We start from the raw sequence: 13,074 nt of genomic DNA, 5'->3' as shown, positions 1-13,074 counted from the left end.
CCCGTCGCCTTTCTCACTCTAAATCTCTCTCTCCCTCTCGGTTTCACTTGGTCCCATTTAGCACCGACAGCCAGAGTCACAAGTGACACAAGTGTTCCGTGACAATGATTATGATCTGGTGACAGGCTCTGCTTCACTGATAGAATAGCTCTTTGATCTTGGAGTGTAAAATCCCTACTCTGACAAAAACCACACTGACATGCACACTCAACGCAACAGAAACATTTCTCTGCATTATACGGTGCTCCTGTTGCAGTTCACATTACCACGGTAATCTCACTGTCATCCAGCCTGTTTTGAGGCCTGCTCTAGTCTAGGTCAACACAAAGAAGTGTACAAACTAGAAACTGCATGGGGTGTGTATATATTAGCTGCATACGACTTACTTAGTTGATGGATGAGGTCAGTCATACACACTAGTCTACGTTGTTAGGCTTCATAACATCCTCTTTCACGTCGACTCTGATTCACTGGAGAGTTAAATGTTGTAGATTCCCCTTTTTTCTTGGAATCTGCTCCTCTTGAAAAAGGAACAACCATTTCTTCTTTGTTGAGAGGTTCCCTCTCCTGTTCTGTTTTTCATCTCTAGATGAGTCTCTGTCTTGGCAAATCTGAACACGCAACACTGTTGCCATGTGGGATGGGGGGAATGACATCATTATGTAGCCGAGTTTGGTGTCAGGAAAACCAACCTCTCACTCAACGTCAACAAAACCAAAGGAGATGATCGTGGACTTCAGGAAACAGCAGAGGGAGCACCCCCCTATCCACATCAAAGGGACAGCAGTGGAGAAGGTGGAAGGTTCCTGGGCGTACACATCACAGACAAACTTAAATGGTCCACTCACACAGACAGTGTGGTGAAGGCGGCGCAATAGCGCCTCTTCAACATCAGGCTTGTCACCCAAAACTCTGACAAACTTTTACAGATTCACAATCGAGAGCATCCTGTCGGGCTGCATCACATCCTGGTACAGCAACTGCACCGCCCTCAACCGCAAGGCTCTCCAGAGGGTAGTGCGGTCTGCACAACGCATCACCGGGGGCAAACTACCTGCGCTCCAGGACACCAATAACACCCGATGTCACAGGAAGGCCAAAAAGATCATCAAGGAAAACAACCTGGGGTGGCAGGTAGCCTAGTGGTTAGAGCGTTGGACTAGTAACCGAAAGGTCAAATCCCCGAGCTGACAACGTAAAAATCTGTTGTTCTACCCTTGAACAAGGAAGTTAACCCACTGTTCCTAGGCTGAATTTGTTCTTAACTGACTTGCCTAGTTAAATAAAAAGGTAAAATAAAAAAATGCCACTTTAATCAATGTTAAAATATCTTAGTATAAAATACAGTGATGTGATATGACTAATCTATCTACTGCACCTTGCCTATGCCGCTTGGCCATCTCATCTATAAACGTATATGTGCATATTCTCTATCACCCCTTTAGATTTGTGTGTATTGGGTAGTTGTTGGGGAATTGTTAGATTACTTATTAGATATTACTGCACTGTCGGGAACTAGAAGCACAAGCATTTAGCTACACTCACAATAACATCTGCTAACCATGTGTACGTGACCAATAACATTTGATTTGATTTTGATTGGAAGCATATGTACCATGATGTGTCACAGAGGTAGGTAATGACAACCAACCAAATTGAAAATAACAATTTGTTCTTAACTGACTTGCCTAGTTAAATAAAGGTTAAAACAAAAACTAAAAAAAATCAAATGTGTACACACACACACACACTGCAGTTAGGCTATTTAAGCTACACTGATGCCTTCACAATCCAAAACGTGGCCTCCCCTTGACAGCCCTTTGGTCTGCCTACGCACTACAGCCCAAAGATTTCCTGACTGGCTTCGACCAGAAGCCAAGTAAATCCAACCCCTGCCTTTTTGTTATCCGTCTACAAGCAGAAACCCCGATAGGACCCTTCCACACGATAAGAAACAGCAACAGTGGTGAGGATTTCTTTCCCAACACAATGTTCTCTTCCAGCAAGTAGCTTTCAAGATCACAAGCATCCCAAGGCTTTAGGCTTATCTTTCAAAGCTCGCAATATGACAAACCCAGTTGTATTCATGTACACCAGCACATGCACTGTGTCTATGCTTGCCCACATGCACTGTGTCTATGCTTGCCCACATGCACTGTGTCTATGCTTGCCCACATGCACTGTGTCTATGCGTGCCCACATGCACTGTGTCTATGCGTGCCCACATGCACTGTGTCTATGCGTGCCCACATGCACTGTGTCTATGCGTGCCCACATGCACTGTGTCTATGCGTGCCCACATGCACTGTGTCTATGCGTGCCCACATGCACTGTGTCTATGCGTGCCCACCACTGTGTCATGCACTGTGTGTCTATGCGTGCCCACATGCACTGTGTCATGCGTGCCCACATGCACTGTGTCTATGCGTGCCCACATGCACTGTGTCTATGCGTGCCCACATGCACTGTGTCTATGCGTGCCCACATGCACTGTGTCTATGCGTGCCCACATGCACTGTGTCTATGCGTGCCCACATGCACTGTGTCTATGCGTGCCCACATGCACTGTGTCTATGCGTGCCCACATGCACTGTGTCTATGCGTGCCCACATGCACTGTGTCTATGCTTGCCCACATGCACTGTGTCTATGCTTGCCCACATGCACTGTGTCTATGCTTGCCCACATGCACTGTGTCTATGCTTGCCCACATGCACTGTGTCTATGCTTGCCCACATGCACTGTGTCTATGCTTGCCCACATGCACTGTGTCTATGCTTGCCCACATGCACTGTGTCTATGCTTGCCCACATGCACTGTGTCTATGCTTGCCCACATGCACTGTGTCTATGCTTGCCCACATGCACTGTGTCTATGCTTGCCCACATGCACTGTGTCTATGCTTGCCCACATGCACTATGTCTATGCTTGTCCTCTTCAACTCCGAAATGGAGAATGCTCAAATAGCACCTTCACTCGAGGGGCGAGACGCCAACTCTAGCCCTGATACTGGAAATATCCCTAGCTACTGGAACTGGGTTAAAAACTCACCCAGTAAACAATCCTCATAACGAATTAGCAACACGGCTCCTCGCAAACTAGTATCACATTTTACAGCTACCCTAAAATTTTGCGCACTACCAAGTTCCCACAGACTGAATCAAAGACTGGTTCAAATTATGTTCTGAAAGATACTAGAGGAAGGAGTTCAACTTCCTGTAAGAAGCACTAGAGAATTTGGGCAGCCCCCCCCCCCACCCCACAGTGACTCTTCTTATTAACACACTATGCAAAAGCTATTATCGTCTTCTCAGGAATTCAGCCTTCTTTGTGTTCATCTCACCAACCGCCATCGTCACACCTCTGAGAAGCAGAGGTTCTGTTGAGATTACATCATGTAGGTGTTATATATCTGATTGGAAGTTAACGTTACAGTAATTCTATTGGTAAACAACTCAGATGTTATACACGGTCTTAGATTCATTGTCTCGTTCTCTTTTTTGTTCCTGACCTGCTGTGGTGAGATTCTCTCTCTCCCTCTCCGATCATGCTTAGAAGTGCCTCGTATTGCTTTGAAACTTAAGCTTCATATAATACAAGTCATTAAATGCACTTAAAATTCCATTCTCATGACCATTCCTTGATTTTTGACAGCTAAAAGCATAATACTTGCACGTGGTCTACATAGCACCTTGCATGTTGCTAAATCATCTTTACGGAGTCAGATATACATAGACTCTTTGCATGCGAGGTATACAATATAGCGCATGCTTACATATCAAATATTACCACATTACATTCTCCAAATGGAGAGAGAGTAAGGAAATACAATATCAACACCAGGTGAAGTGACACAAGGTCCGGTAACTAGTGTTACACTGCAAGCCACGTAAATGCTCCCTCTTTTCTCCGTTGCAAAGGGGTTCAAGTGGGGCCACACAGAAGTATCCTACTACTTACTGCCAGGTGCACTAGCAGTTCCGTACCCAAATCGGGTAGACATATGCTACCAACGTGAGAGTCCGGGAAGTGCGTCAGCCCTCACTACCAAACAGAGCGGATCATTGTACCTCCCCTGCCCATGCCTCCTTCTCATGTTCAGAGGTTACAGCATGCTATTGGGATAATCTCTCATGTGATGAAAAAAACATGTTTGAGTGCACTAGGGTAATCAAATGCCCTGAGCATAATCTAGACTACCATAGAGTTAGTTCTGGGTCACACTGACCAGGATGTGGCTCAGCCCGAGGTTTTCTTGGATTCACTGGTTGCATCCCAAATGGTACCCTATTCCCAATGTATTTTTTTCCACCTTTATTTAACCAGGTAGGCCAGTTGAGAACAAGTTCTCATTTACAACAGCGACCTGGCCAAGATAAAGCAAAGCAGTGCGACAAAAACAACAGAGTTACACAAACAAGTAGAAAAGAAAAATAGAAAAATCTATGTACAGTGTGTGCAAATGTAGAAGAGTAGGGAGGGAGGTAGGCAATAAATAGGCCACAGAGGCAAAGTAATTACAATTTAGCATTAATAGTGGAGTGATAGATGTGCAGATGATGATGTGCAATTATAGATACTGGGGTGCAAAAGAGCAAGAGGGTAAGTAATAATATGGGGATGAGGTAGTAGGGTGTGCCATTTACAGATTGGCTGCGTACAGGTACAGTGATCAGTAAGCTACTCTGACAGCTAATGCTTAAAGTTTTAGAGGGAGATATAAGACTCCAGCTTCAGAGATTTTAGCAATTCGTTCCAGTCGTTGGCAGCAGAGAACTGGAAGGAAAGGCGGCCAAAGGAAGTGTTGGCTTTGGGGATGGACAGTGCAATATACCTTCTGGAGTGTGTGCTACGGGTGGGTGTTGCTACAGTGACCAGTGAGCTGAGATAAGGCGGGGCTGTACCTAGCAAAGACTTATAGATGACCTGGGGCCAGTGGGTTTGGCAACGGATATGTAGTCAGGGCCAGCCAACGAGAGAATACAGGTCGCAGTGGTGGGTAGCATTTGGGGCTTTGGTGAAAAAAAGGATGGCACTGTGATAGACTACATCCAATTTGCTGAGTAGAGTGTTGGGGGCTATTTTGTAAATAACATCGCCGAAGTGAAGGATCGGTAGGATAGTCAGTTTTACGAGGGTACGTTTGGCGGCATGAGTGAAGGAGGCTTTGTTGCGAAATAGGAAGATGATTCTAGATTTAATTTTGGATTGGAGATGCTTGATGTGAGTCTGGAAGGAGAGTTTACAGTCTAACCAGACACCTAGGTATTTTTGTAGTCCACATATTCTAGGTCAGAATCATCCAGAGTAGTGATGCGCGTCGGGCGGGAGGGTGTGGGCAGAAATCGGATGAAGAACATGCACTTAGTTTTACTAGTATTTAACAGCTGTTGGAGGCCACGGAAGGAGTGTTGTATGGCTTTGAAGCACATTTGGAGGTTTGTTAGCACAGTGTCCAAAGAAGGACCAGATGTATACAGAATAGTGTCGTCTGCGTAGAGGTGGATCAGAGAATCACCAGCAGCAAGAGCGACATCATTGATATACATAGAGAAGAGCGTCGCCCGAGAATTGAACCCCGTGGCACCCCCATAGAGACTCCCAGAGGTCTGGACAACAGGCCCTCCAACTTGACACATTGAACTCGATCTGAGAAGTAGTTGGTGAACCATGCGAGCAGTCATTTTAGAAACCAAGGCTATTTAGTCTGCCGATAAGAATGAGGTGATTGACAGAGTCGAAAGCCTTGGCCAGGTCGATGAAGACGGCTGCACAGTATTGTCTTTTATCAATGGCGGTTATGATATCGTTTAGGACCTTAGGAGCGTGACTGAGGTGCACCCATGACCAGCTCGGAAACCAGATTGCATAGTGGAGAAGATACGGTGGGATTCGAAATGGTCGGTGATCTGTTTATGGACTTGGCTTTTGAAGATTTTAGGAAGGCAGGGCAGGATGGATATAGGTCTATAACAGTTTGGGTCTAGAGCATCTCCCCCTTTGAAGAGGGGGATGACCACGGCAGCTTTCCAATCTTTGGGGATCTCAGACGATACGAAGGAAGTTGAATAGGCTAGTAATAGGTGTTGCAACAATTTCGGCGGATAATTTTTGAAAGATGCTAACGCAGAACGCCACAGGATGTGTTTGTGCTGGTCAAGGCAGTCAAGTCTGGGGTGAACCAAGGGCAGACTCTGAGCATTAAGGTAGTATTAAAGCCCTTCCGGTTACTAGTCCAACGCTCTAACCACTAGGCTACCCTGGGGAAATAAAGAGTAGAGGGAGGCCTTGTTATGGATAATGGCCTGCCTGATTGTGCTGTGAGCTAGCTTGGATTAGTCAAGGACTTTACACTACACAAAATTTGCAAGCCAGTTGAGTGCAATTGCTTTGCTACAACTATGTAGCTAATGAAGTTCTAGCAATATTGCTCTTGGAAGTTGGAACCAGTCCATTTTGTGAAACATGTGCCATCTGCTGTAGCCTGTTAAGTTGACACATTGTGAACTAGCTGAACACTTATCTAGGCTGTGTGCTAATATCAGTCAAGAGGCAGCTAACGTCGAGAGTAGAGTTTTACAGGCAATTAAAACACTCTGCAGAGAGACATTTCAAACCTGGAGCTTGGATATTATTTTTGGCCATGCAGGTTCACTTTGGGATACGGTAGAAACACATGACTGCAGTACTACAGATATTAAATGTATTCCCAGATTTCATTTTCACAGTTGAAAGGGATAATTTGGGATTTTGGCAATCTACTTCCCCACAGTCTGATGAACTCACTGATACAATTTGTTTGTCCCTGTGTCTAGTTTGAAGGAAGTTAGACGTAGTGTCGCGAGCTATTGCTAACTAGCATTAGCACAATGACTGGAAGTCTATGGGTTTTTTCCCACTAGTTAGCAATTGTGCTAGTGCTGATTAGCAATTGTGCTAGCTCTGGTTAGCAACTTCCTTCAAACCGAACACTGAGACATAAAAATTGTATCCGCTAGTTAACTTGACTCTGGGGAAGTACATAAAGGGCACCATTGGCAAATTCCCAAAGTATCCTTCTGAGAGTCATATCATTATTTATGTTTAAAAACACTATGATTGACCAAGTTCAACCCTAATCATTTCACAATTATTCTAGCCTGCACTCATTGGTCTGGTTGCCAATGCATGTCGTTCAACAACTAGTCAGTCTACATCCAAAGAATCATTCTATTTGTAGTTTAGACTGCTAATTTGATTTGCTTTTAATAGCAGTGTGAGAACTGAAGCAAAACCGTTAGAATGCATTTGAGAGTCAAATGATGTTACCAGCGACATTTTGCAGGCAGATGAAAATAGTATGTCTGTGAAGGATATTACTATTCTCTCAGTTAGACCTGTGCAGGTGAGGAAATAATAAGCATTGAGAACTGAGAGTGAATTTCTGGTATCTCTAGCACAGGTGCAGAAGCTCCATGGCTGCGTTTTTTTTTCTCACTTAGCCTTTTGACCAATCAGATCAGCTCTGAAAAATATATTATGTGACTGGTCAAAGACCAATTAGTGGGAAAAAAAATATCAGAACTGGGCTGCCTGTATAAATACAGCCATAGTGGTGGAAATTATGATTATTTTTTTTTTGCCCGCTTTGAGGACAATACAGTGCCACTGACACGGCCCGCAACTAAAACATGCGGACTCTCCTTCACTGCAGCCGACGTGAGGAAAACATTTAAACGTGTTAACCCTCGCAGGGCTGCAGGCCCAGACGGCATCCCCAGACGCACCCTCAGAGCATGCGCAGACCAGCTGGCTGGTGTGTTTACGGACATATTCAATCAATCCCTATCCCAGTCTGTTGTTCCCACATGCTTCAAGAGGGCCACCATTGTTCCTGTTCCCAAGAAAGCTACGGTAACTGAGCTAAACGAGCTACCGCCCCGTAGCACTCACTTCCGTCATCATGAAGTGCTTTGAGAGACTAGTCAAGGACCATATCACCTCCACCCTACCTGACACCCTAGACCCACTCCAATTTGATTACCGCCCAAATAGGTCCACAGACGATGCAATCTCAACCACACTGCACACTGCCCTAACCCATCTGGACAAGAGGAATACCTATGCGAGAATGCTGTTCATCGACGACAGCTCGGCATTTAACACCATAGTGCCCTCCAAGCTCGTCATCAAGCTCCAGACCCTGGGTCTCGACCCCGCCCTGTGCAACTGGGTACTGGACTTCCTGACGGGCCGCTTCCCAGGTGGTGAGGGTAGGCAACAACATTTCCACCCCGCTGATCCTCAACACTGGGGCCCCACAAGGGTGCGTTCTGAGCCCTCTCCTGTACTCCCAGCTAGATTACTTGTTGGTTATTACTGCATTGTCGGAACTAGAAGCACAAGCATTTCGCTACACTCGCATTAACATCTGCTAACCATGTATATGTGACAAATAAAATTTGATTTGATATTAAGTATCCGATACAGAGCTGGTTAAGATCGACACTGACTGAACAGACAACGAAGTTAGTATAGGTTATTGCTTCCTAAATGCTGGTCCGGAGGACAAACTGTGTATTTGTCTCTACTTTGTGTTGACATGGTTGTGGCTTCAAAAAACAAAAATGTTTTAAACATTGTATGTCTAAATTAGGTCAGCGGTGGTCGGTGCCATTTAAGATGAGGGAGATATTTCATTCACCCAGTTCAATGTATCATTGATAGGTTTAGGCTACTTACTACATGATACTCTAATTTTCCCTATACCCATCATGAGGTTGCTATAAACTAGCCTAGGAATTAAAGTTTACAACGTAGGTGCACACAGTTTGAGAGAAAGATTTGAGGTGACAGACAGTGACACATTCAATACCGCCTTGCACACTCTTGCCTGCATCTTATCAAGGGTGTAAACCACCAGTCCAACAGTTGCAAACGAGAGGTCTATTGGACAAATGCTGGTATGTTAATCCCTGTTTCATTCCATTTAAGAAACATTTTTCAACAGAATTGTCAGAATGAATACACCCATGATCACATGTAAACACAGTTCACCTTCAAAGCAGCCATGTTGTATTCCTTCTCGCATCTATGGGGTCTCCTCCTCTCACCTTTTCCCTTCGCTTGTGGATTTCAATGCACAACACATCAGCTGTATGAAACCAGGCGAAAAAAACTTTACAAGCCAAACCATATCATAACCTCTACACACAGCCTACATCGTTGTCACCATATTAGCTAAAGTAACGTCACAGTCAACATAGCTAATATAACTAAAACGTTAGCAAAACAGCTACAATCATGAAGTAACGTTACAGAGTACAGTCAGTAAGCAGTTCAGTAAATAGTTTAGCAATAAATTAGTCAAACCAAAAGTTTACCTATGACTATCTGTTGACTATCTGTTGGCCAGCTAGCTAACATAGTATCCCTGTTTGCACTGGATGTTTAAGTAGGTTAAATTAGCTAGCTGAATTATTTAGCTAAGTAAGTGAAAGTGAGAAAAAAAATACAAAATACCTTTCTCTAGCTTTCCTTCATTTTTTTAACAAATTAATTTGTTCAAAACTGTTCAAATATTGTCTTTCTCACTCTTTGAATCAACTACTCACCACATGTATTGCACTGCAGTACTAAATAACTGTAGCTTATGCTTTCATTCTCCGATCCTTTGATTGGGTGGACAACATGATAGGTTGGAGGACGTCCTCCGTAAGTTGTCATAATTGCTGTGGAAGTGTATGGAAGCGGGTGTAGACCTTAGAACTGAAGGTGTTCATTAGACGAAACGGTTTAAGTCCCATCTTGCCTAGACCTCTTGGGCTTGCAAGCAAACACCCTCTGACAGAGAGAATAATGGTTGTATCTTCTTCATCGCCACAGTTTCAGGTTGTTCACAGTTGAGCAAAAACAGGTACACCACACCTTATCATGGCCATCAAAAAACTATCACCTCACAATAAAACAGAAACGCATAGGCAGAATGCATTATATTTTATATAGATTGTGTGTGTAGTTCAACAATTACACTGGGCATGTATGAGCACGTTTTACAGAGAAGAAAAATAACATTAATGCTCATTGCAAATAGGCCTACATGTTGCTCACCAAGACCGTCTAACTACAGTATGTAAACAAATGTACCACGAATGAAAATCGAAGCAGAGTGATTATTCAAGAGATATAATGTTAAAGTTTGAAACATAACTAATACAAAGTTGCAAAAAATATTAGCAAAAGCGCAAACACTCATCTCCGTCGTAGCCTACCAAGCGGCAATGGGCTATTGTATTGTACTGCCGTGGACAAAGCCACGGAGAAGATAGAAAACCGCATGGACAAACACAACAATACTATTCTACTTTCTCGGCGCCGAATCCACGAGCCTTATTCTAACTGTTGTATTTTCTAATCTTCAAAATAAAAATCTGAATCTGCTCGTAATGTTGTCATTAGCCAAAAACAACAAATGCCAGTCATCACCAACTGCACCTCCCGTCAAGCAAAGCAACCATAACTTTGCGCTCAGTTCGTCAGCGTTTCGTTGTGTTCTTACCTTGGTGGTTTATCCAGTTGAATCGGATTATCAGGTCAGGAATTTGCAAAAGTAGTCTTCGATATTCACTTTCGGGGTCTAAAAGTTTACTTTTAAAAACCAATGTGCTTGGTTATCTTTTAACGACGTTAAAAGATAACAGGCCCTTCAACTCGCTGGGTTGCTCGTCTCCTCCTCTACCTCCAGCTCAACCAACTGCCTTGAAATGTGACGTCACGCCTGCCAAAAGGAAAGGGTAGGGAGCACAGAGCACAACACAATTATTGTACACACATTACATCACATTTGCATTGTCTTGTATGCCTATCCCTCTCAGCAGAGCAATTCATGACTGTTTGTGACTGATTATCACACTTCACACAAAGGATTATCGTCACATGAATAATGACTATTTTCCTCCAGATGCCATCCACACAAACATCATGGACGCTACTGCTCAGTGCTCGAACTCCCGCTCTCCCTCAGCAGTGACCTGCTCTGTGAGGCTCCTCTGACTGAGTGATGGTGTGTTTGTCAATGCCAGCCTGCCATTGCTGTGGCCCCCCTGATGAGAGATGCAGTTAGACGTATTGACTCAGCTTCCTCCCTCGCCACAGCATCAGCCACAGAGCTGACTGGATATTGGATAGATAGGCAGGACCTTCAATATCATGTGAAGGACACCATCATGGTCTCTCCCTGTATGTGTGTCCCGAATGGCACTCTATTCCCTACATAGTGCACTACTTTTGACCAGAGGGCCCACAGGGCTCTGGTCAAAGGTAGTGCACTATATAGGGAATAGGGGGCCATTTGGGATGCACAGCTCCTCTCTCTGACAGGTCAGGCCCTGCTGTGAAAGAGCTGGTGGTGTGAAACAGTAGCTACGCTGTCACAGTATCAGTCAATATTGTAATATGGTTACATGGGTCTTTGGAATTGAGTCATTTTATTGTATTGGCTGAGGGACGATTCTGTACTCTTCCCGGATTTAAAGGAATGGACTGGTGTAAGAGAAGATCCAGCTTACGCCAATCCAATGTTGTTTTTTTTAATCCATAAGGGGGAGAGAAGTGTATGTAACTAGGGAATTGTAATTCAGCCATTTGTTCATCCATAACATACACATTGTAATAACCAGCCAATATGAATAATTCATGTTTCTCGTATGACTCATAGATTCAAATGTAAGTGTCAAGAGGGTCACTGCCTCACACATACCCACCAGAGCCAAATCCTTTTGTTATAAATCATGGCATGTCAAATGGCAGAGCACTAAACTGTTGAAATATGTACAAATAAAGGGTATGTAAGGCCACGTAGGATTGGCCTAAGCATAGGCTAAAGAGTTTCCACCATATTTATTACACCAGCTCATTCCTTTTAAATTGAAACGATCTCAGAAATCCCAAGGATAGTAACTGTAGGTTAGAATAGAGAGAAGTCTATACACCCATTTTCCCAATGGCACCCTATTTATTCCCTGTACAGTAAGTAGGCCTGTATTTTTCCTTGAACATCTGCCTCCCCTGCTGTTCAAACATAAAAACTACAAGCAGTTAACAAGGGGAAGGAAAAAAACGGTATTCACTTCATCCTGGTTTAATCTTGAGGCATCCACAAAAATGCATAAACATGTTTATAAAAAAGGGAGTGAAAAACTTAAAAGAATAAAGGATTTATTTAAATACGTTGTGCAAATAGTAGTGGTTAGGGTCCTTTACGTGACTCTGCAAAACCAATGACAGGAACATGTGAATGAATCCTGAGAATCCTCCATCCCAGACCTCACCAGTGAAGCATATCGTTCATAATGTTTCTTTGTGTTGTGTGGAAGCACATACAAATGCAGCAGGGTCCACTTTTACTGATGGGAATGAGAAAATGAAGGGGATGTGTGATCGCTGTCAGGAGGACGGAGTCAGTTGCAATCTGCTCTCTGTAGTTGGAGCTTCGATGATCTCCCCAGACATAAATTCCTCCTGGTGAATTGAGGTGAATAGGGAAATAGATTAGTCATCATGAACGAAATAGTTATAATATCAGAGAAAGATAACAAATCTATTCAATGACAAGTAGCTAGTAGGGTGAGGCCACCAATACACTAGTCTCGCGAGGCCTCCTAATTCCCGTTTGCTCAGAACGTGAGAAGCCGAGACAATCGAAACACCAACATCAAAACGGAGAACAAACCTTGTCGTAGATTACTTTAACAATGAGCGAGCAGCTCGGACACGTCGCCACCTCTTCACCATTTTCCAAATCCTCCTGCAGGTAGAGAGATTAAATACAACAACCATCACAGGCGAGTTGGCACAACGTGACACGCAGGGGACATTCTCACTGTACTCACTTTGGTTATGGCAAATCTGTCGCCACATGGGCAGGGAAAATAGTATGTCTCTTCATCCTCGTCATATTCAAAGTCCTCGATCTCAACTTCGTCGTGAAAGACCGACATTATGAGCGTAAATTATTTTATTCGTACCCAGCTAACTAGTTGGAGACATTCCTCTGTTTCGCGAAAGTGTGACGTGCGATATGTGCGCAGTCGCAGAT

The 13,074-nt window shown here is 43.9% G+C and overlaps 2 protein-coding genes across 3 annotated transcripts in view; both read right to left on the bottom strand.

Moving 5' to 3' along the window:
* LOC118363769 (cytoplasmic protein NCK2-like) overlaps window positions 1-11,246 on the bottom strand; it is a 53,186-nt gene extending 41,940 nt beyond the window's left edge. The window contains exons 1-2 of one of the 2 annotated variants that reach the window (XM_035744981.2): window positions 11,009-11,246; window positions 10,537-10,755 (exon numbers count right to left, since the gene is read on the bottom strand). The gene's annotated coding sequence lies outside the window, so the exon portion shown is untranslated. Of the gene's footprint in view, window positions 1-9,035; window positions 9,133-9,592; window positions 10,501-10,536; window positions 10,756-11,008 lie in introns of those variants that run through there. The other variant, XM_052488612.1, reaches the window with a different exon arrangement.
* Window positions 11,247-12,101: 855 nt separating this feature from the next.
* LOC118363771 (diphthamide biosynthesis protein 3-like) lies at window positions 12,102-13,074 on the bottom strand. The gene is made up of 3 exons (XM_035744983.2): window positions 12,869-13,074; window positions 12,709-12,783; window positions 12,102-12,497 (listed from the first exon to the last, which is right to left on the bottom strand). The coding sequence occupies exons 1-3, from the start codon at window positions 12,974-12,976 to the stop codon at window positions 12,423-12,425; spliced, it is 258 nt and encodes an 85-aa protein (XP_035600876.1). The 5' UTR covers window positions 12,977-13,074; the 3' UTR covers window positions 12,102-12,422.

Source organism: Oncorhynchus keta, chromosome 30, assembly GCF_023373465.1.
Source record: "Oncorhynchus keta strain PuntledgeMale-10-30-2019 chromosome 30, Oket_V2, whole genome shotgun sequence".
NCBI classification, from domain to species: Eukaryota; Metazoa; Chordata; class Actinopteri; order Salmoniformes; family Salmonidae; genus Oncorhynchus; species Oncorhynchus keta.
Note: the sequence above shows the minus strand (reverse complement) of the source record. Positions and strands in the feature narration are given on the sequence as shown.